The sequence below is a fragment of the Pinus tabuliformis genome, chromosome J (assembly GCF_031772625.1).
Source record: "Pinus tabuliformis cultivar Carrire ecotype Pingquan chromosome J, CPIR1, whole genome shotgun sequence".
Lineage (NCBI taxonomy): Eukaryota > Viridiplantae > Streptophyta > Pinopsida > Pinales > Pinaceae > Pinus > Pinus tabuliformis.
Genome location: NC_142295.1, coordinates 401,719,531 through 401,744,446, shown reverse-complemented (window position 1 = coordinate 401,744,446; position 24,916 = coordinate 401,719,531). Strand labels below are relative to the sequence as shown.

General features: G+C 36.2%; 1 protein-coding gene across 1 annotated transcript; it reads left to right on the top strand.

The window, feature by feature from the left end:
* The first annotated feature begins 1,096 nt into the window (after positions 1–1,096).
* On the top strand, positions 1,097–1,432 carry LOC149227489 (glutathione S-transferase U22-like). Its single transcript, XM_089380525.1, has one exon. The coding sequence runs from the start codon at positions 1,097–1,099 to the stop codon at positions 1,430–1,432; it is 336 nt and encodes a 111-aa protein (XP_089236651.1).
* Positions 1,433–24,916: the final 23,484 nt, after the last annotated feature.

The following is a 24,916-nucleotide window of genomic DNA, read 5'->3' as shown; positions in this document are numbered from 1 at the left end:
AGCTTGACTTCATAGTTGTCTGGGTTTTGAGCGATAATACCACTACCAAGCGATCTCCCACACAACATTAATAACTCTGGCTGTCATTTCGGCCTAGGTGGAGATCTCTCATGGCTGGAGTCTGATAGAAACAACTAAAATCACACAATCACAAACACTCAATCATATATTATGCACAAATAGTGTATGTGCAAAGACACTCACACACACAAATTTACATTCAGATTACTCTATTAAATAGAGTTTCTTAGATCCAACTTATTCCCAAATTAGATAGAGAGGTTGAGAGAATTTCTCAACCATCACAAACCAACTTCTTAAATATGGAATGTAAGCATTAACTCCAACATCCCCCCTTAATGACTACATTACATCAAAATAACAAAATAATCAAGCTTATCAGTAGATGCTCCATCAAGTTGCCTCATAACCCTCGGAAAGGTGTAGTTGGAAAGTTGGATTCCCGAGTTCCCTTCCTCAACTCCCGAATCAAGGACCTCCCGAAGTCAATTACTGGACAACATCCCAATTTGTCGCATAACCTCATTAGGAAACCACTTCCACGTCTACCACTAATGAGGGATCCTTCCCTAGATCCGCAACTGCCATACTATCTGGACAACCATCCATATTGAGCCTTACTGCTACTTGATTTCTTCACACATTTTATAATAATGGAATTTAAACTAATATAATCACAAATGTATTTTCCAAACAACCGGTATAGTCACGGTATCAGTGACTGTCACAACGCATTTATCGTTGTCTCCGTGAATATCAGACACGGCTCTCTGTCTTCAAATGTTCATGCACTGTCCTCCCCGAATTTGAGACTGATTCCGGCGAAGAACATGCACTATCCTCCCCAAATTTGAGACTGATTCCGGCGACGAACATGCACTGTCCTCCCCGAATTTGAGACTGATTCCGGCGACGAACACCCCCAGCCATTAGTACGGGCCATGATGAGATCGCTGATAGATGCTCAGAATACTGGGTAATCCAACAGAATTTCTGCAAGCACGCAAGGGCATTTAGTCATTCATTCATACTTGCCTGCTTCCTGTAATTTCCATATTGTTTTCAGGTGCCGAGAATGGGCGAAGGGGAAGAGCAGGTGAAGGTGTTGAGCCAATGGCCCAGTCCCTTTGCTATTCGAGTTTTGATCGGACTGGAAGAGAAAAATGTGAGATATGAATCCCAGGAAGAGAATTTCGCCTCTAAGTCTGAGCTGCTGCTGCAAATGAATCCGATTCATAAGAAAGTACCCGTCCTCATCCACAACGGTAAGCCTGTCTGCGAATCTCTCATCATTCTCCAATACATAGACGAGGTTTGGCCGGGCACCAATTCCTTCATGCCGTCAAACCCATATGACCGAGCCCTTGCAAGATTCTGGGCAGACTTTCTTGACACTAACGTAACCCCATAACAGAGAAACGCCCAGTTTCAAACGCCACAGACGGAATTAAGAATTTCTATGAGCAGAACATGGCCCAGGTTAATTTGAAATCAAAACCAACTCGCCTACAGAATAGATCACATCGATAAGGAAACCATGAAAGCTTTTGCATCACATATTCATGGCCGACTGATCTTCATATCGAGCCTGTGCACATAGGTCGACAAATGGACAAATGGACTTGAAATAAGTGAACTACGGGGATGGCTTACGGCTGCATACGCAGGTTGCTCCGTCCAGAATACTCAGGTTGCAACAGCCCGGTTAACATCCAGATGCACCTCCTCACAACACAGGTTCACAGGTTCAGATCTAGCTCTGATACCATGATAGAAACAGCTAAAATCACACAATCACAAACACTCAATCATATATTATGCACAAATGGTGTATGTGCAAAGACACTCACACACACAAATTTACATTCAGATTACTCTATTAAATAGAGTTTCTGAGATCCAACTTATTCCCAAATTAGATAGAGAGGTTGAGAGAATTTCTCAACCATCACAAACCAACTTCTTAAATATGCAATGTAAGCATTAACTCCAACAGAGTCTTTATGGCGGTATCGCTCCATCGCTAGCCTCGAGACTGGCTTCAGATCAACGGTCTCCGTTCACTGTTTGGATCAGACGGTGGAGATCTCTCCTGGGTTTCTATGCCTCGGTAAACACGATGCTTCTTCGTCATTCTTCTCCTGGAGTTGGAGACCACAACACAAAAGGGTTTCTCCATACCCAAGTGCTCATAGTTCTTTTATTCGAAATGCACTGTAAAACTCGTTTGTTGCTATCGAACCATGGCTTTTGACTGTCTCTAGCCTTCGTGGCGGGTATATTAGACTTTGGCTCAACATTCTTCAGCATCAAGGGCCTGCACCGAAGTTGCTCATTAGGTAATGAGCATGGCTTTTGACTGATACTCTGAACTATTTTCTGTGGGGACCTTATTATGAACTCTAACTGCCTCTGGCTTCTTGGCAGGTGTAATGGCCTCCGGTTTGACACTCTGTTGCGACGAGGGTTTGCATAAGAAATTTCAGACAGGTAATTTCCAAATTGGTTTTTCTATGATTTCAAATGCAACTCCCTTTTTTTTATAGTTCGATTTACTTTCATGATTCACCTATTAATCTAGTTACTCCTCCTAGTTTGGATGGAGGGTATTTATAGGTGTTTATGTTTTGCGTAATACGTGAGTGGGAGTTCTTACTCGGTCTTCGGAGTGCGCTAAATTCTCCTTCAGGTACTGCATTTCTTAAGGATTCTTGTTGTTTGGGGTTTCGGCTCCCATAGGACTCTATTTGGACTTTAATGTATTGTTAAAATATGGAATTTATTTTGACCAGGCCGGGCCTTAAGGGCAACAGGTTGTTGCATAATTGCGATGGGGTTTTTCTTTGAAGTTTACTTGTTAAATTATGAATTTGAACAGTTTTTCCGCTATCTTTCAAGTGAATGTGCTTTTTGTGTTTTTTCCAGAGGGGTTTCAACTCGGACTGTCTTATTCAACCATTGGTTAGCCATCTTGTAATGTTGTTTTGAGAACCTACAATTTTTTTATTTATAGTTAACTTATATGACTATGTAATGCATTCTGGTATTTAAAGGTTCAACAGTGCTTCAATTTTCGTTCCTATTAACACAGTTTAGTAACTTTAGTTATCTTAATAAATTATATTGATATCACAAAGGGTATTTTCCCCAATCAGTGAGGGTAGCATAAAGAGATTCTTTAATTCCCGTCGCATACTGTATTTATCATTTTATTAATTCTATTGTTTCCTCTGTTCTAAATTTGTGAATGTTGTTTCGTTATATTTATACTTAAGTTCTTGTTTTTCTCCATCCTTGTTACTCAGGGTTTGGTTTTCTTAGCAAGGGTTTTAGCATTCTAGTGTTCTCCAGAAAAAGGAAAGTTTGGTAGTTTATCTTCGTTCTCTAACATTTGTATTCGATATTGAATTATACTTGTTTAAAACTTATTTTCCAATACTGAAATATACTTATTTTAATTCTGCCATTTGTTCTTTAATAAAGACTACTAAATCTGATGGTACTTTCACCAGCATACACGTAATTTTCCTTTCATCTACTTACATGGAAGTTATTTACGGTCTACTATTACTATTTCCACAGATTAATCCATTAATTCCCATAGTCTAATAGCAATTGACATGTACATATATATATATATATATATACATATATATATATATATATATATATATATATATATATATATATATATATATATATATATATATATATAACGATGCATAACAGATTTCTAATTACTTATAAGAAAATTTCACTTATCTGGTTCAATGCTTTCCAGATTTAGCCTGCAACTAAACCTTGTTGCTCGATATTTTTCCTCCCAACCTTAAGACTACTACCTCCTGTAGTACTCCCCAAGCTATTCCTGTACACAGGAACCCTTTCTTCTTTTACTAATACGAGATCTTAATATATCACAACTATCTAGTCAAACCACACGTAGCTACTGAACTCTGCCTAACATCTCAACACAAACTTTCTTTTTCCCTTGTATTCTTTTTCCTCCTTGATCTCAAATACCCCTATCCTCTTGATCTTTCTTGAGTAAATACCCAAGAAATTAGTTAGGGTAGATAACTGTCTCCCTAACTACTTAACAAGTAAAAACAATATTTACAAATAACTGTTAATTCACTTATGCATATTTAATCCAAGAAACAGTTTTATAATTAAAGTAATAACAAATTGTTTGGTTTGCAGTAAATTAAATATTTACATAATTAGGGGATATCACATCTTCCCCCCCTAAGATGTAACATTATCTCGATGTTTTCCTTCTGAAAATAAATCCAGAAAGGTTTCCTTCATAGCCTTCTCATCTTCCCATGTAGCCTCCTTCGGCCCATAGTGATGCCATTACACTTTAACCTGGGTGATAACTCATTTCCGCAACATTACTTCTCTCCGATCGAGTATAACTAGGGGTCGACCAAGAACTCACCTTCCGATTCAACCTATAAAAAGCAATAAAACACTTAAAATTGTCAACCAACTTGTTTAATAAATCTAAACTCAAACAATAGGCTTATTATATACTTTCCCTGAATGTCTTGTCAATTTATTAAGTGGTTAGCATAATAAATGTATTTCTTAAGTAGAGAAACGTCAAAGGCATTTTGCACATGAATATGGCTGGGTAAAGCAAGCTGGTAAGCCACTGATCTGATTTGAGCTAAAATTTGGAAAGGGCCACAGAATCGGGGTGCTAGTTTAGCACATCCAGTCCATTGCAAGGTGCTTTTCTTGGCTCATACCCGAATGTAAACATGATCCCCCACTTGGAATTCCCGGAAGCTCCTCTTCTGATCAGTAAAGTTCTTTTGCTGGTCCTGAGCAACTTTCAAATTGACTTGTACCTTTTTCACCATCTCCTCCATTTCTTCTAACATATCTAGTCCTAGCATCAACTTGTCCTCTGGGCCACTCCAACTCAAAGGTGTCCTGCACTTACACCCATATAACACCTCAAAGGGACTCATCTGTAAGGATGTATGGTATCCATTGTTATAGGAAAACTCTACCAAGTGCAGGTAGTCCTCCCACTTAGATGGTTGTTGCATTACGTAAGTTCGCAACATGTCTTCAACTACTTGATTTACTCGCTCCATCTGCCCATCCGTTTGAGGATGATATGCAGTGCTGAAGTGTAGTTGTGTGCCCAATCCTTCAAAAAGGGCCTTCCAGAATGCTAATGTGAATTTCACATCACGGTCAGAAATAATCATCTTGGGTATTCCATGTAATTTAAAAATGTTTTGCATAAAAATGTTAGCAATTTGTACCGCTTTATAAGTTGACTGGGATGGTATGAAATGAGTAGATTTGCTCAATTTGTGCCACTTGTACCTTTGTCGTATAAATATTTTGTCCATGCTTTGGCATTTAAGCTTGAATTCATAGTTATCTGGCTTTTGAGTGATAATACCACTACCAAGCGATCTCCCACACTACATTAATAACTTTGGCTGTCATTTCGGCCTAGGTGGAGATCTCTCCTGGCTGGGGTCTTTATGGCAGTATCGCTAGATCACTGGCCTCGAGACTGGCTTCAGATCGATGGTCTCTGTTCATTGTTTGGATCAAACGGTGGAGAGCTCCCCCAGGTTTCTATGCCTCGGAAAACACGATGCTTCTTGTTCATTCTTTCCTTCACAGAGTTGGAGACCGCAACACATAAGGGTTTCTCCATACCCAGGTGCTCATAGTTATTTTATTCGAAATGCACTTTAAAACTGTTTTGTTGTTGTCAAACCATGGCTTTTGACTATCTTTGGCCTTCATGGCAAGTGTATCAGCCTCTAGCTCAACATTCTTTAGCGTCGAGGGCTTGCACTGAAGTCGCTCATCAGGAAATGATCATGTTTTTTCACTGATACTCTAAACTATTTTCTGTGAGCGCCTTATTATGAACTCTAACTACCTCTGGTCTTCTTGGCAGGTGTAATGGCCTCAGGTTCGACAACGAGGGTTTACATAAGAAATTTCAAACATGTAATTTCCAAATTGGTTTTTCTATGATTTCGAATGCAACTCTTTTTTTAATAGTTCGATTTACTTTCATGATTCACCTATTAATCTGGTTACTCCTCCCAGCTGGGATCGAGCGTTTTACAAATGTTCATGTTTTGCATAATACGCGAATGGGAGCTCTTACTCGATCTTCAGAGTGCGCTAAATTCTCCTTCGGGTACTGCATTTCTTAAGGATTCTTGTTTGGGGTTTCAACTCCCATAGGAATCTATTTGGACTTTATTGTATTGTTAAAATATGGAATGTATTTTGAACAATTTGGGCCTTAAGGGCAACAAGTTGTTTGTTAAATTATGAATTTGAACAGTTTTTCCGCTATCTTTCAAGCGAATGTGCTTTTTGTGTTTTTGCGAGAGGGGTTTCAACATGAACTGTCTTATTCAGCTGTTGGTTAGCCAACTTGTAATGTTGTTTTGAGAACCTATAGTTCTTGATTTATAGTTAACTTTTATAACTATGTAATGCATTCTTCTATTTAAAGGTTCAATAGTCCTTTGATTTTCGTTCTTGTTAACACAGTTTAGCAACTTTAGTTATCTTACTAAATTGTATTGATATGGCGAAGGGTATTTGCCCCAATCCGTGAGGGTAGAATAAAGATATTCTTTAATTCCCGTCGCGTGCTGTATTTCTCATTTTATTAATTCTACTATTTCCTCTATTCTAAATTTGTGAATGTTGTTTCGTTATGTTTATACTTAAGTTATTGTTTTGCTCCGTGTTTATACTTAAGTGCTTGTTTTTCTCCGTGCTTATACTTAAGTGCTTGTTTTCTCCGTCCTATTAATTAAAGTTTGGTTTTCTTAGCAAGGTCTTAGCAAGGGTTTTAGCATTCTAATGTTCTCTAGAAAAAGGAAATTTTGGTAATTTATCTTTGGTTTTCTTAGCAAGGTTTTGCAAGGGTTTTAGCATTCTAATGTTCTCTAGAAAAAGGAAATTTTGGTAGTTTATCTTAGTTCTCTTACATTTGTATTCGATATTGAATTATACTTGTTTAAAACTTATTTTCCAATACTGAAATATACTTATTTTATTTCTGCCATGCTCTTTAATAAGGACTACTAAATGTGACGGTACTTTTACCAGCATACACGTAATTAATAAGGACTACTAAATCTAATGGTACTTTTACCAGCATACACTTAATTTTCCTTTAGTTATTTATAGTCTACTATTACTATTTCCACAGATTAATCCATTAATTCCGAGAGTAATTTTCCTTTCACCTACTTACGTGGAATTTATTTATGGCCTAATGTTACTATTTCCATAGATTAATCCATTAATTACCACAGTCTAATTGCAATTCCGAGAGTAATTTTCCTTTCACCTACTTACATGGAATTTATTTACGGTCTAATATTACTATCTCCATAGATTAATCCATTAATTACCACAGTCTAATTGCAATTCCGAGAGTAATTTTCCTTTCACCTACTTACATGGAATTTATTTACGGTCTAATATTACTATCTCCATAGATTAATCCATTAATTACCACAGTCTAATTGCAATTGACCTGTAAAATCTATTAATTCCCAAAGTAATTTTCTATTAATTCCCAAAGTAATTTTCCTTTCAGCTACTTACATGGAATTTATTTACATTCTACTATTACTATTTCCATGTATTAATACATTAATTCCCACAGTATAATAGCAACTTTACCTGTACACACACACATATAACAATGCATAACAGATTCAGATTTCTAATTACTTATAAGAAAATTTCACTATCTGGTCCAATGCTTTCTAGAGCTAAACCTTGGTGCTCGATATTTTTCCTAACTACCTCCTGTAGTCTTTCCCCAAGCACCCTTTCTTCTTTTACTAATACGACATCTTAATATCTCACAACTATCTGGGCTCCCCAAGCACCCTTTCTTCTTTTACTAATACGAGATCTTAATATCTCACAACTATCTCGTAAAACTAGATGTAGCTACTCAACTCTGCTTGACATCTTTCCTTTTCCCTTGTATTCTTTTTCCTCCTTGATCTCAAATACCCCTATCCTCTTGATCTTTCTTGAGTAAATACCCAAGAATAGTTAGGGCAGATAACTTAGGGCAGATAACTGTCTCCCTAGCTACTTAACAAGTAAAAACAATATTTACAAATAACTGCTAATTCACTTCTACATATTTAATCTAAGAAACAGTTTTATAATTAAAGTAATAACAAATTGTTTGGTTTGCAGTGAATTAAATATTTACATAATTTGGGGATATCACAGTAACCCCTACATAATCGAAGTGCCATAGAAGTTTTTCAAGGTGCTAAATCCATATATAGAGTCAAAAAAACAATTTAAATAACACAAATCAAGATTTCACCTCAAAATTTTCTACCAAATTCCCGGAAGTCCAAAAATTCACACTAAAAATATCATTATTTTATGTTAAAATAATTAAAATAAATATTAAAGTTATAAAAACAATCTTGTTTTAAAATATTAAAATAAATACCAAAATGATAAAAACAATGTTTCAGATTTCAAATTACTACACTAAATATTAGGTTAAGTTATATCGATATGCTTCAATTCTTAAGAAAAAGGAAGCCTGAAACTAAATTTTTAATGCTTCACAATATACACAACACAATGTTACCCGACATATATCTTATTCACAATACCATATATATATATATATATATATATATATGTGGGAGAATTTACCGTAGTTAATTCTTTTAGAATCAAACATTCTAGAAATGATGCGGTTAAAAAGTGATCATTGAATTTGAATGAACAATGTGTGAACATCTAAGGAATTTTCAAAATAGGGAAAGGTATATATGTGATAAAAAAAAACAATTTAAATTTAGAGAATGATTAAGTTACTAAATTTAACTATGTTTTGAATTGCCTTTGGGATTGAGAAATATTTGGTTTTCTAGTAATTTTAATTCCTTTTTCCTTTTATATTTTCTTAAACTTTTTTCCTTTATGTTTTCTTAAATTTAAGAGATGTAAATTTTTTTATGTTTAACTTATGACGTGTTTTTTTGGAAAATAAAAATAAAATATTTTCTTAAAATACATTAGTGATTATAAAAATTAAAAAATAAAATGAAATTATATATTTAAATAATTTTAATTAAAAGTATTATAAAATATTAATAATTATTTTTTTATTGTACTAATTAATATTATAATTTATGATGAAAAAAATATAGTGAAATTAGTAGTAAATAAAATATTTTGATGTAAAGAAATAAAATAATTTTAAAAAATAAAATTCTTATATTTTCAATTTAAATATATAATTCTTATATTTTTAATTTTAAGTGTGTAACTCTTATATTTTTAATTTTGAGTGTGTAATTTTTTTATATTATTTTTAAGATATAAATATAGAATTTAATAAATTACTTTAATGTTCACATTAACTAATATATATATTTTTTCATATATATATATGAATGATAATAAAATATTTTAAGATATGATTTTTTTTATTGAAAATAAAAATAAAAAATTCCATTACTTTTTATTAAATAATAAATCAAAATGGATAATTCAATTAATTATATTATTATAATAATAATAATAAGCCTTAAGGGTTAGCTCAGTTGGTCAAAAATTGTGCCTCGCCATTGGGAGGTCACAGGGTTGAATCTGCCTTAAGCCCTTGAGGTTAGGTCTTGCCAGTAGGCTGAGGGGCGATTAGCCCAGATTTTTCTGTGGACGTAGCGACCACTCACTGGCCAAGGTGTTCGTGAACCACACTTAATCTTAATAATAATAATAATTAAATGTAAGATAAATTAAATATTTCAATATCCATATTAAATGAAGTATTTTAATGTCAATTATGTATAATTATATACTATTATTTAGGGTGATGTATTTATCATCTCTCTGCAGTAATAATTTAGGGTGATGTATTTACGATCTCTCTACGGTAATACTTCAGGGTGATGTATTTATGATCTCTCTGTGGTAATAATTTAGGGTGACATATTTACAATCTCTACGGTAATAATTTATGATCTCTCTTGGGTAATAATTTATGATCTCTGTGGCCATAATTTACGATCTCTCTGTGGTCATAATTCGCGATCTCTCTGCGGTAATAGAAAAACAATTTGAGGCACGTGGGTATGCGGTCCGACTTGCTGATATCAGGTGCACACATTCCTTATATTTTTCTAATGCATATCTGCTCATATATTTTCAAGTATAAATAATTCACCACAAATACCAAAGGTAAACCTAGCACAGTTACTCTACAGAGCCTCTATGAGTATATAGAGTCTTTAGAGAAACATAGAGAAGAAAGAGAAGTCAAGCTACAAACAGAGTTACAGCCATGCTGGAAAATAAATTCACATCTCTTGAAGACAAGATCCAAAATCAAATAGAAAATAAAATAGAACTATTGGAGAATAAGATGGAGGCAATGGAGACTAGGTTGCAGCTTATAGAAAAACAAAACCAAGATATGAACCAAACATCCCAGAAAGTAGATGTTGATACTTTAGAGAGTCTTAAAATGAAGGACATGATTAAAGAGCTATAAGAAAAAGTTAATAGCTGTCTCACCCTAAATAGTGTGGCAGGTAAATTAAATATCAAACCAATTAAAGATGAAATGAAAAAATTGATAGAATTAGACCATGAACCTTATAATCTTTGGTTTGAAAGAGGAGGTAGATGAGGATACTTTAGCCATAGCCCAGACAAAATTACATAACAGATTACAAATTGAAACAACATGTCTCACAAAAGCAACAAGGTTGAGGAAACTAACTGAGAATAAAGGAAGTCTGATCCAAATAAAGGTGAGCTCTACTGACCATAAGTATGACATACTTAGTAAAACCTCAAGTCTGAAAGGAACGAGAATATTTATAAATGAAGATCTCATTCCAGAAGATCAAGCAAAATTGAGAAAGGAGGTTCAAAAGGTAATGAAAGCTAGGAAGGAAGGAAAATGGGCAATAATCAGAAATAGAAAAGTCGTTATTTGAGATAGAAACCAAAAAGATAATAATAAATAGCAATTCAACATGCTCTGGATTCTTTCTTGGAACTGTCGGGGCTTTCCATGGAACAAAGGCCCCAAGCTAAGTTGGATCTTGAATGATGTTGATATTATTTTTCTTGTTGAAACTTGGGAACACGAAGAATCTAAGGTCCCTAACATAGATGGCTTTACATTATGGTCTACCTGGAATAAGCGATCCTCCCGTAGAGGCATTGGGGGTATAGCTTGTTACATTAAGAAGAACATCTCTCCCCATGCTAGGATTTATAAAAACGACCCTTACAACCAATATAGTTGGATAGAAATTACTGACATTTATGATAAAAAGACCTACATAGCAATTTTTTATTCCCCCCCATCAATTCGAACTTCTATAAGAAAAAGAATCTAGATAAAAATAATCCTTACAATGGTCTAGAAAATGATATTTCTAGCCTAAGGAATGAAGGCAATATCCTTTTAATGGGTGACTTTAATGCTCGAACTTCAAGCAACCAAGCTATTCTTCTAACCAATCATTCCAACTCTAATCCTCTTTGGTTAAACAAAGACCTTCCTCTGGCTAGCCGGTACAAAAGGAGCTTTGAAGACCCTGGGGAGAATTTGTTTGGGTTGGAGCTAGTCAAGCTTTGTAGTGCTCAAGATCTCATAATTTGCAACGGTCTAAAGAAGTGGCCCAATTCTAGCCAGATGACCTGCATCCATAATCTTGGTAGTAGCGTGGTATACTATGTTATCTCCATCTCCCTCTATACAATGAAATAACAAATTTTGACATCTTAAACGACCATGAGCCTAACTCTGATCATAGGCCTTTACTTATAACTCTCAATTTTGTCATGCATAGAGATCCCATAGAAGATAATCCTTATATCCAAAAGAAGTTAATCTTTGATAAAAATAAAAAAGATCTCTTTCTAAATGAATTAAAAACTAATTTGCTTCCTTTATCTAGTATAGAAAACATAGAAGATCTGTATCATAATTTTACTACAACCCTCTCATATTTTATTAACAAGTTCTCAATTGAAGTTTCAAGTAATAAAAGAAATAGAAAAACCAACCCATGGTATGACAAAGATTGTAAAAGTGCAAGGAGAGAAATTAAGGATGTTGTTGATGAATCTCTTAAAATTGGCAAGATAATAATATACAAAGCCCTAACTAAAAGGAAAAAAATGCAGTATATTTGTAAAAGACAAGAGAATCTCTTACACCTCTCTAAGGTAGCTCCTAAGAAATTATGGAGGCAGATTCTAACTAGAAAAACTAAAGATAATAATAAAATTGCTTTACACGACTGGAATTCCTATCTTAAAAAGCTTTATGAATCTCCAAATGTCATGGATAACTTTGAAACCCTGCTCACAACAAAAGAAGTTTTCTCATTGGACGACATTGATTTTGGGGTTAATCACTTGGCTAATGGGAAAGCTAAGGACATTGAAGGTTACCAGGCAGAAATCTTAAAAATTGGAGGTTCTGTCCTCATCACCCACATTCACAAGCTTTTCGATCAAGCGATCAATCAAGGGTTCCCTAAACCATGGACTCAAAGCCTCATTATCCCTATTTTTAAAAGTGGGGATACAAATAACCCCTCTAATTATGAGACAATTATGATCATCCCTCTCCTAGCCAAGTTATATGGTATTATTTTGGAAAGGAAGTTGAGCATATGGCTTGAAAGTGAAGGTAAGCAGGCTAAAGGCCAAGCCAGTTTTAGAAAGCAACACTCAACAACAGACCACCTTGTTACTCTTAGGATCATTGTGGAGGAATGCCGCAATGATAAATCCAATCTCTTTTGTTGCTTTGTGAACTTTATAAAGGCTTTCGATACGGTTCCTAGAAACAAACTTTCGAACAAATTAGAAGAGCTAAAGGTTCCTTTTGAGTTGAGAGCTACCGCTATAAGGTTATATGAGAATGTAATTGCCAAGTTAAAGAGTAATGAGGGGTGGTCGAAAGATATTAAGTGTAATATCGAAGTTAAACAAGGTTGCCCTATTGGCTTAGTGGGGCGTGACCCAAGTTCAGAAGTGATTTAGCCAAGCAAATCCCGGTACTACTATCCCTTTCGGCAACAGTCCACGAAGTGCGGACTGAGGTCTCATCCGAAGTAGTATGGGAGGGTGCTAAAACCAAGATTCCGCACCCTGGGGATGTCTAAAATGAGGTGATTGATACGCAATCCAACCTTTTCACTTACTGCACTACGCGCACCTGCGGGTACCCCGTGCCCTGTGATACTATCTTCGCGCAGTTCTAGCCACAACGTGACCCGTGTTATTTACCCAAGTCTTCCTTAATTAGTCTCTGTTAGTTGATTACTTAGATTAAATTCACATATAAGCATTCATACGAGTATTCATCAAGTGCACGCAGTAAACAAATAGAGTAAAAGTAATGTATAACATCAACATAAAGATTCCAAAACAGATGCACAGAATAAACTTCTCTTTATTATCTTTCAATCCCAAGTACAGACTCGACTCTGCCCTGTGCACTCAACTGCAAGGGTCCGTGCACTCAACTGCGAAGTCTACTAGGCCTCTGCACACTCAACTGCAGAGCCTCTTCCTACTACTACGACCCAGTACACTTCAGATTCCACTCTAGGCTCTAACCATGCCTTCGCTTTTCTATCTATTCTCTATTAAGCTTCACTCTACACTTAGAGCCTTGCTCTATTTATACAATCCCATGGTCCGCGGACCATGGGTAGGCCAACATGTCTTTACATTAAATTACAATTCTTAGGGTAGACAACCCTATGACTCGATTATACAATTTGCGCTCCGCATCGGTACTTTGCAGAGTTCTACACCATATTTGACCAAAACTTGGGCTTTAAGACCCAAAACCTGATGCGGGGGATCCCATGCCTAACAGACCCCCAACACAATCATCGTGACTCATCCCGAGTCACTCTGCTGATGTGGCGATCTTTGCACGGAGCTCCTCCAACTGTGCATGTGTTGCACGAAGGTCTGCAGCCCACTATTCTATCGTCTATTAGATCTGTTCTACTCTTTCTGCTGAATGCTTGCTATCAAGGGCATATCCATGCATCACCTTCATTTGTGCGAGCTTTCCTTCGATATCGGTAGTGATGCGGAAGTCCTGGTCAATCCAAGGTTCGACGTGCGCTTTAAGTACTACCTCCTTTTGTCGTGCGACATCCACTTGTTCCTTCAACGCCTTCACTTTTTGTAGCTTCACCAACCACTGGGTCAGGACAATTGTCTGCACCGTTCCATGCACACTGTCATACTACACTTGAAGCTCCCGTTCTTTTGTTTCTAGGCGCTGTATGGTGGGGTCCTCCTGTAAGGAAGTGAGGATCGCGAGGGATTCTTCCAACATCATAGTATAGTCCTGCACTACCTGTCCTATTTCCACCAACCCCTTTTGGATAGTGCTAGCGTGATGTTCCCTAACTTCTAGGGGTGTGGATGACTGTGCCTTTAATCGCAATTCGACAATCTGAAGGTTGAGGTCCAATTGTATCCTCGTTGCTTCCTCCTTTGCCTCGCGGAATCCACTAGCCAATCTGTGAATTTGCACTCCAACTGGTAGGTTTGTAGCAATTTCTAACTCTGTAGCGCGTCGACATGCTTCCTCTACTATCTGCTCTAGCTATTGATTCTGCACCAGCACTTCATCGCATTGTAGACTAAGCTGCTCAATGTTGATTCACTGCTCGCTAAGCATTTGTACCGCGCGTCCTTCCCTAGCGCAAAGTTCTACTGTCACTCCGTCCTATAGTTGGTATAATGTATCTTGTGGAAGGGCAACCAAGTTTAGGCCAAGGCCCTTGATCCGACCCACCGTGGCTCTGTCCTCCATGCTGTCCACTGTCAGTGCTCCTTTCGGCAATGCGACAGTGTTAGCCATTTTGGCTCGCAGCAACTGTTCCATTGCAGATGTACCTGCGACACCGTAGGCGGCTACCATTCCCTCTTGTGGGTTCCACACATGAAGTTGCTGTAGCTACACCCTAAGGACCCCAACACATTTTGCTGCTCCGTCATTGCTTTCTGGAGCGCTACCGTAGTGACCTCGCGAACTGTGTCACTAATGTCATAGAGGTCACCCTCTGTCAGTGCAATGGGTTCGTTGTCCAGTTTGGAAGCCTTGGTCTTCTTTCGTGGGCCTGCTCCTTCCGTACCGCACAACTATTTCAGTTGTGTAGATGTCATGCTTAGGTTCGCGCCTTTCGTTGTGTCCTCTGTTCCTTGTCCCATGGTCAAGTCAGGACCTCCTTCTTCCCACGTCGTGGTGGCCCCTATTGCCTGTGCTGCTGCTGCTTGTTAGACGCCCTTGGTTTGCTCTGCTCCAGCCTTCGCTACCTTGCAAAAAGCCCTTACCTCCTCGACCAACTTCTCGTTGCGCTTCTGCTGAGCCAGCAGCTTGGTGGCATCCTTCTATTTGTATCGCTATCTTATCGTGCGCCGCCAGATCCGGGGCACACCACTCAGGTGGCCATGAGTCGAGCATAGTGAAAATGGCATCATCAATTGCGATGAATGATAGTTTGTTCCAGTTCTATGCCGGATCTTTGCGCCTTAATATACACATTGTGCATATCCGCCTTGAAGTCTGCAAAGCTCTGCAGACTGTCGTACACTGTGGGGGATAAGCACGGTCTTCTGTTAATCCACATCCAGACGCTCACCTCCATGAGCACCTAGAAGATCTTGGTTTCGTGGATCTGTGTGGCGTCCTTCGTAGCCCAGAGCAACGCAAACCTCCGACAAGTCCTGTTCAAGAGGAGGGAACTGACTGTCCTCAGGAAGTTCCCCAAACACCAGTATGATAGAAATGAATCCGACCATATCTTGTAAAGCATTTGAAGAAATTACCACTCCTCAAACTCTCAAGATAGAAGGACATATCAAGAAGAAAAAGGTTCAAGCAGTGAAAGATCACATCGAGCATCAACAACAAGTTCTCCAACTTTTAAAGGATAACACCACTTTGGTGAAAAATCGAATGAAACAACAGGTAGATCAACATTGTAGTGAAAAATGTTTTGATGTAGGTGATTGGGTATTTTTACTGCTACATCTCAAGCAAGCTATTTATGAGAAGGAAATGTTGGCAATACTACATGCACTTCAGAAATGGCGACCTTACCGAATGGGAAGACACTTCAAGGTAAAAATGGATCATGATAGTCTTAAATACTTTTTAGAACAACTATTATCTTTAGAAGAACAGAAAAATTGGGTCACAAATATGTTGGGTTATGACTTTGACATCATCTATAGAAAAGGGAAGCAAAATTTTGTTTCAGATGCACTCTCAAGAAAGGATGAGGATGTGGAAGCATTGTTTTGTGCTATTTCTATTATCCAACCAGATTGGATAAACGAAGCAAGGGATGAATGGAAGAAGGATGAAGAAGTATGGCCACTCATTCAAAAGTTGCAGAAGATCCCAATTCAAACAATATTGCCAGAACTTGAAGAGGAAGGAAAAATCATATTGGAACCTGGAGCAGTGACGAACACAAGAACCTGACAGCTACGAAATCAATCAATTTCAAAATATCTCATCAAGTGGAAGAAATTACCTACTGAAGATTTCACATGGGAGGACAAGGATTTTATACAGAAGCATCAAGAACTACTCAAGCGTTGGGGACAACACTTTTTGAAGGAGAGGGGCATGTTAGGCCCATATACTACTAGTGTAACCCCTTATTGTTATTAGTACAACCCCCTTATTATATTGTTGTACCCATGTAGTCCCCATACTGTTACTATTGTGCCCCATAGAAGCCCACTATTGTTATTATTGTGCCCTTACATTATTATTGTTATGTCGGCTCTGATTATATTATGACCCTTTAGACTCCTATATATAGAAAGGAGGTCTTTTCATTTGTATCATCCAAGAATTGTTCATTTGTGTAATGTAAAGGAGGTTTCCCCCTCGAAGAGGCTTATTTCTAAGGCGTTCATCTATCTTTTCTATCTTTTTGTGAGCTAGTTTCATAACACATTTACATCGACAAGCTAGAAGGTTGTTTAGAGGAAGTAGGATGTTCTGGCACAATCTTCGCTGGGATAGTCATCATCCTTCTTCTCTACGTTGACGATATTGTTCTTCTCGAAAGGTGCCCATCTGATATTGATAAGCAACTTATACTTCTTAAGGATTTCTGCTCTACCTGGGTATGATTGTTAACATTGACAAAACAAAAGTTATGATTATCAAATCCAAGAAGGACACTTACGCTAATTTTATGTATGACAATAGTAACTTGGAGGAAGTGTCTTCCTACAAGTACCTAGGAATTTTGATATTCATCACAAGCTCAAATGGAACTATAGCATTGAGAAAAGGATTAATGGGGGATATAAAGCTTATTTTGGTCTTGAAAATTATTGTAAAATGACAAACCTCGTAATGTGGGATAGAAAGAAGTTCCTCTTTGAAACTTTAGTCACTCCGGTTATCTTATATGGATTTGAGGTTTGGGGTTGTAGCATCTCTAGAGAATCTTGGAGAAAGATTGAGCAAATCCAGAAGCGCTTTATAATGTATAACCTCAAAATTAAAAGCAACACACCCTACCCTATTCTCCTTATAGAAGTGGGTCTTTCCCCTATCAAGAGCCTAGCTATGACTAGGCTTCTGTTTTACAAGCACAAACTCAATAACATAGGAGACCATAGACTTCCTAAGCTAGCTTTAAATTTCAGCCAAAAGCACCTATGTCTCAAATGAGGTTGGTATAAAGACACCAGGGTCTAGTTAAACCATTGGGAGATTGACGAGAATGTTGCATTGCTAAACATTAATAACATTAAAAATGTTGTTACTTCTAAGTTCAAAGAAAAAATGTGGTTTGAGAAAGACTTAGCAGCTAAAAGAAAATTAAGATATTATAAGGAGGTCATCAACCCCACCCTAGAAGATCAAAAGTATCTCTCTATTTTAACTAGCTCAAAGAAGAAAATTAATATAGCCAAGATTGGAACAAACGCTCATGAGCTCCATAGTGAAACGGGTTGTTAGGCAGTTCCTAAAACACCATGGATGGAAAGGTTCTGCCATCTTTGTGAGAATACAAACATCGTGGATGAAAATCACTTCCTCTTAGAGTGCCCCGCGTACAACCACATTAGATCTCTTTTCAAAATCTTTGTTGCAATATTGACCTTCCTAGCCTTTTACGTTGTCAAAATTACAGTGAGCTCGTGAGGCTTCTCTCCAAGCTTTTTGAGCATAAGAATAAAATCTTAAATCAAACTAAATAATTCGTTTATTTAGGTCTGATAGACCAAAGCTTGGTCTCAGTGGACGTTAACCATCATCGTCATCATCATCATGAAAAACATTATGTATACATATATAAAATTTTTGAAAAAATTTATGGTTAAAATATTCAAAATAGTTTTACTAATCTATATTATGGTATTTTTCATGTATAATTTTCACTCTATGAAATCTATCAAAAAAAATATTGGAAGTGTCTATTGGATTTTCAAGACATTAAATATATTTATGAATTTAAAAATGAAATTTAAATAATGAATATATATATATATATATATATATATATATATCACAGAGAGGGATCAACCTTTTTTTCAAATTTTGCAATTAAATTAAAGGTTTTTCTTTCCACCAAGTCTTGGATAGATAGTGGTCAGGTGCTTCCAAGTTTACAATAATAATTTAAGTCCACTAGGCCTTGGAGAGACGGTGATCAGGTGCTTTGTTAAGGCACTCCTTGATGTGAAGTCACTGGTTCAATTCCCTGCCCTAATTGGGGTAATATATTGAATATATTGAAAATATAGTTTTGCCAAACTTACAAAAAAACCAATATTACATCTATACTAATTTTAATAAAAGATTTACTAAATTATTTTTTAATAAATAAATTCATAATGTTAAACATATTACTATTAAAAAAGTTCTTTCCCCATATTTATAATTATTTATTGAATGGTTAAAGACCAGGTGAACCCTATGGATTTGAAAGGTGTTTATGTCATCCCATGTTCATGTGGGACCTCATACATTAGAGAAACGGGTCGATCTATTAACCAAAGGATTAAGGAGCATGCTGTTGATATCAAACATGGGAGGACCAAATCCTCCGCTTTCGTTGAACATGCAGTGAAGACCAAGCATCACATATGCATTGAAGAGGCTAAGGTCGTCACAAAAATTTCTCATTTTCATCACCATAAGTTTAGGGAAGCCATTGAAATTGAGCGGTCCTCTAATAACATTAATAGGGATGACGGCTGGAAAATTAGTAGCTATTGGATTCTTGCCCTCTCCTCTTAATCTTTCTCCTCATTTTTTTTTTAAATATTTTTCAATAGTGTTTATTTAATATTTAATTTCACCTGTATATATATACATTTTTAGTTTACTTAATAATTTGGTATATTTATGTTTCATTTTATTTTATATATATATATATGTAAAAGTACCCCTTACTCTTTATTTTCATATATTATTTATTTTATATTTTATTTTTATCCAATAATCATATAAACAAATATATGATATTAATTGATAAATAAAGTATGAATAAGTTAATTAATATATTAAAATTAAATTAAATAAATTATTAATTATTAATTACTTAATCAATTTAAAATGTCTCCTTTCCATAGTCTTATATAGCCATTTAATTGATTTCCATTATTATTTTCCTTCCTAGTCAAATTTAGCCGTTTTTTTAGATGATTGTTTGGTCAACCTAGTTCTTTATTTAACCTTCTTCCAAGATCTGTCTCTTCATCTTACCCTGAAGATGAACCACACTCGCTGATTCGAAACGCGTCGACAAAATACTCTCTATGTGATTTTTCTGAAAATTTTCATGAATTAATAAAAAAAAATTGTTATTTTATAACCATATAATAAATGAAAAAGTAAAATAATCATATTTAACTTAAAAAAAAAAAAAGTCTATAAATTTATTTTATATTTAAAAGCAGCAAAATTATATGAGAAAACCTCATTGTTTTATATTACAAAGGAAACGTAAAATGACGAAAAGTAACTTAAAAATAAAATATCTTAAAAACTCTTTTTATGTTCTATAGGTAAAAGGAACAAAATATCTCAAAAAACCTTAACGTTCTATATCTAAAGACGTTCCATATCTTAAAAAGATGGATAGCACGCTTAAAAACATGTTTACGCAACTAAAATAATTAAACTGGGTAAGATTGACAACCATGGTCTAATTCTTAAAGAAAGTAAAGAAAGCTAAATAATTTATTTTTTGAATTAAATATATAAGAAACTCATCTTACTTACTTACTTAATTAGTATATATATATATATAAAATTTGAAATATAAGATAAAATAATAAAAAATTAATATTTTTTTACTAAATCTAAATATATAAGAATAAATAAGTTGACAGGGTCATGGGATATGGGTGCTAGGGGTAGGGTAATAATTGGTTATACCTTTATATGGAGTATAGGGTTAGCTTTTAATAACTTTAATGAATTTTAAGTTTTAATTAATCTAATCTATCTCTAAAGGCCGGATAAGCTTTTCACCATTAATAATTTCAGAAACATTATCTCTTAAATTAGAGGTTACACTCCATATTTTTCATTGATCAAAGAGGCCTTTGTTCTAGCCTTTCTTCATGTTCCTTGCCAGCTTAATTCCTTGGATGAAATTTATGAGAATGTTGTAACTATAGTCCTAGACTTTCAACGTGCAAATATTCTTCCAATCCATCCCATAAGCATTCATTACAAGTGGGCATTCAATCATCTAACATGTTCTTTCTAAATTGTTGAATATACATGTGTGAAGACACAAGTTAAAGTTCTGATCTTGATGGTTGCAATAACTACTAGATTTGGTCTAGTTCTCCTTCAACTAAGATAATATAGATCCATGCTATTATGAAATTATAATCTAGTCATGGTAGTAATGGGGGCTTCGTCATAATAATGGATGACCATCAAACACATGCCCTTATGGATTTCTAAGGAAAATTTTTCTATGTAGTCCCATAACTTCAACTTCTCTCTGATCTCTCCCTAGTGGCATTTGAGCTTTTTCCTGTCATGGCCTTCCACATCTTCCTAGGTTTGAGGAAGAAAGCACACAAGCAATTGGATGTAGAAGAATAATTATATGGCCCAATTCAATACCTTCAGATGAGAATAGACTCACTAATGACCTAGATAGCATCTCTCGTGGATATTTTGATCAAAGAGAATTGGGTTGTCTCCAAGTTTAAGGATGAACTTGGGTCTTTTGAGGTCAACTAGAAGATATTCAACAAGGTAACATTGAAAAACATACAACAACAATAAATACAATAAATACAACCTTTGTAACATTGATAGCCATACAGAGGAGAAGTGTTGGAATTTGCATCAAGAGCTTAACCCAGAGAACAAAAAGAAAGATGTAAAGAATAAGAACCTTGTGGCCACTGATTCGAGCAACCAAATTAAAAGCAACTCAGACATTATTGAGAAGATCATGTGTACATCAATGCAGAAGGAGGTGAATATGAGTAGACTTCAACAAAGGAAGAGAACGAAAAGACCATACTCTTCCATATAAAGATAAGGGTTAAGAAGACATGGATCAATGTTTTGTTCAACTCAAGATCACAGGAAAATATCATTGCAATAAAGATGGTCAACAAACTGGGATTGGATGTTCATGATCATCCAAGCCCATATTCATTGGGATAGGTAAATAAGGATGCAGAAATAAAGGTAACAAAAGAACACATAATTAGATTTGTTATTAGTGTTGATTTTATTCATGAAGTAAAATTGGATGTAGCTCCCATTAATTCATGTGGAGTGGTGTTTGTAAGTCTTTATATGTACATGCAAGATGCAATCTCCATGCAAAAATCCAACTAGTACCGCCTCATCAAGGATGGAAAATCCTTCACCATAAATGTGCACAAGGGAAACTCCAAATTTTACTAGTAAGTGCATACCAAGCCAAGAAATTGACCAGTTCTAGTAAGAATTATCTTTTACTAAGAAAATCAATTTGTAGAAGAGTTAGTGAGAGAAAAATAATCCTTGGAGGGGTGTACTAAGAAACAAAAACAACAACTAGAAGAGTTTCTAAAAGCATACAAGGGTGTGTTTAAGAATCCTAAAGGGCTACCACCTAAGAGGAAAGTGGATCACAAGATTCATCTATTTCTGAACTCCTCATTTCAAACATTTAGCTATATAGGTGGTCCATTATAGAAGCAAGTGAGATGAAGAAGTAGTTGACTACTAGAATAAGGTGTCATTTGATCAAGTTCTCCACCATGTTGGTCACCCATCCTCATTTTTCCAAAGAAGGATCAAACTTGGAGGATGTGTATTGATGATAGCATTTTAAAAAAAATTATGCTCAAGAATAGGGACCCCCTACATAGGATATATGATTAGAGAGACTTGGTGACAACACAATTGACTACCATCTCTAGGATAGATTACTCTACATGTTGGATAATTTATGTATTTATAAGGGTGAGTGATTGCAATTAATTAGAGAGGCCCACACCTCCAAGGTTGTAGGGCACTTTGGTGTAGGGAAGATAGTGGCCAGCTTGTAGAGGTATGTGCATTGAATCAAGATGTACAAACATGCATCTAGGTTCATAAGAGGATGCATACTTTATTTTAATAAAAATCTTAGTAAGAGGAAATAGACTGTATCATCCCTTACCTGCATCCACTCATCCTTGGGAAATCATTTCCATGGACTTTGTGGAAGCTTTAACAACAAATAGGAAGGGACGTGACTACCTGTTCATGTTAGTTGACAGGTTCAACACGATGTGTATTCTCATGCCCTATAAAAATACCATCGATGGGAAATAAGCAACACACTTGTTCTTTGGACAAGTATAGGTGCACATTGGGATACTAAAGAGCATCATTTCAGATAGGGACACAAAATTTCCTAGTGTGTTTTAAAATACACTATGGGAGAAGATAGACACAAAGTTGATGAGGTCTACAACATTCCATCCACAAAAATATGGGTGGACAGAAGTACTCAACAATTATTTGGTGTAGCTTTTGAGGGGTTGCAATCAGAAACATTTGGAGACTTGGGATGAAAATATAGTATATATACATCACCCTTATAATATAACAATGCACACTTCTATTGGTAAGTCCCCATTTGAAACTTAATTTAGATATTTTCCACCTTCACCTTTGGATATTACATATAAGCAACAAGGTGGAATAAGGGAGGATCTTACAGGTGATTCCTTAAGGGCATAAAACTTTATTGAGAAGATAAGGTAAATCCATATACATGTATTGGAGACACTATAGAGATCATAAAAAAATTCAATGATAAGCATGATCAACACAAAACAAAGAGGTCGTTAAGGGTGAGAGACAAAGTATAGTTACAGTTGAACAAAGAGCGACTGCTGGGTCCTGGTAAGAGAATCAAGGCATTGTGATAGGGTCCTTTTAAGATATTGGAAATGGTGAGAGATAATGTTTATAGACTAAGTTGATCCAGGTGGATATTGGTGGCCACCCACTAATTCCACTTGGATCTCCTCTAGTGCTTCTTACAGTTTTTTCAGTTTCCTTAATTATAGCACAATTTACTATTTTTAGCAGCTTTTCGGGTCCTAAACTTCCGGAGCCGTTTTGAGGCCCTAAATGACGTTTTTTGGGAAATCTACAGCCAGCAATTTTTCTGTCTAAAAATCCTCTTTTCCATCGTAGTCCTTGGAGAGATATTTCCAACGGGCTATCATGCACGTCAAACGGAGATAGTACGACCAATTCGCGACCTCGGGAAGTTGATGTACCAACTTACCCAAAAACGGGGCCCACAATTTGGTGTTTCATCTTCTAGGGTTAGGTTTTGGAATGTGAAGGGTTTTCCATTGTTTCTCAACCATAAATAGGCCTTCGAGCCTCATTGTGAGATAGTTCAGAGGCATGTAGCCACCACATCTCTTCTCAGAGATAAGCTACCATCGCCCTAGCTGGTTTATTTCCATTTCTGTTTGTAAGCTTATTTCAGTATTTTACAATAATGAAATGAGGTATTATTTCCGCTGCATATCTGTCTTTATGGTTATCTCTGTATTTTATTGCGTTCCTGTTTAAATCCGGATCAGTGGTATCAGAGCGGTATGCTTTTCTTCTCTATTTTTCTTTGCATGTCCCCAACGAGGTCAGGATATAAGGAGTTAGGGCTTGAACTGGTCGAACCTTTGCAAGACCAGCCTTGCAAATCCCGACGGCCTCCCATAGCGGATGAAAAGAAAGACGAGGGGGCAGGAGATCTTATCAAAATCTTGCTTGAAGAAGCCCTCGAGCGACAGAGGAACGCGATGATGGACAAATTTGCCCAAATCCTTCAGCGTCTACCCAAGGGTGACACATTGGCTTCCAACAACAACTCTGGAAATGCCACACCATTTAAGGTACAAGTTAATTTTGAAATCCCCATATTCGAGGGCCAGATAGACGCAGATGCCATCGATAAATGGTTAAATGTGCTAGAGGGTTATTTTTCTGTTCATGATTTTTCCAGTCGGGAAAAGATTATTTTCACTCTTCTCAAAGCAGCCCCCCACGTCAAGGATTGGTGGGAAACCTACTGCGAGCAGAAGGATGAAAGTACAGGCTCACTATTTTCAGTCGCACCGACTTGGAATTCATTCCGAGATGCCATCAAGGAATAGTATTACCCTATCGGAAGCTATGAGGATCAATACATAAAGTGGACCATGCTACGGCAGGGAAGGGACCAAGACATACCAGAGTTTACCAATATTTTCCATACCCTTCGCACAAAGTTGGGTATCAAGGATATAGAGTAGCATTTGGTACTCAAATACCGTG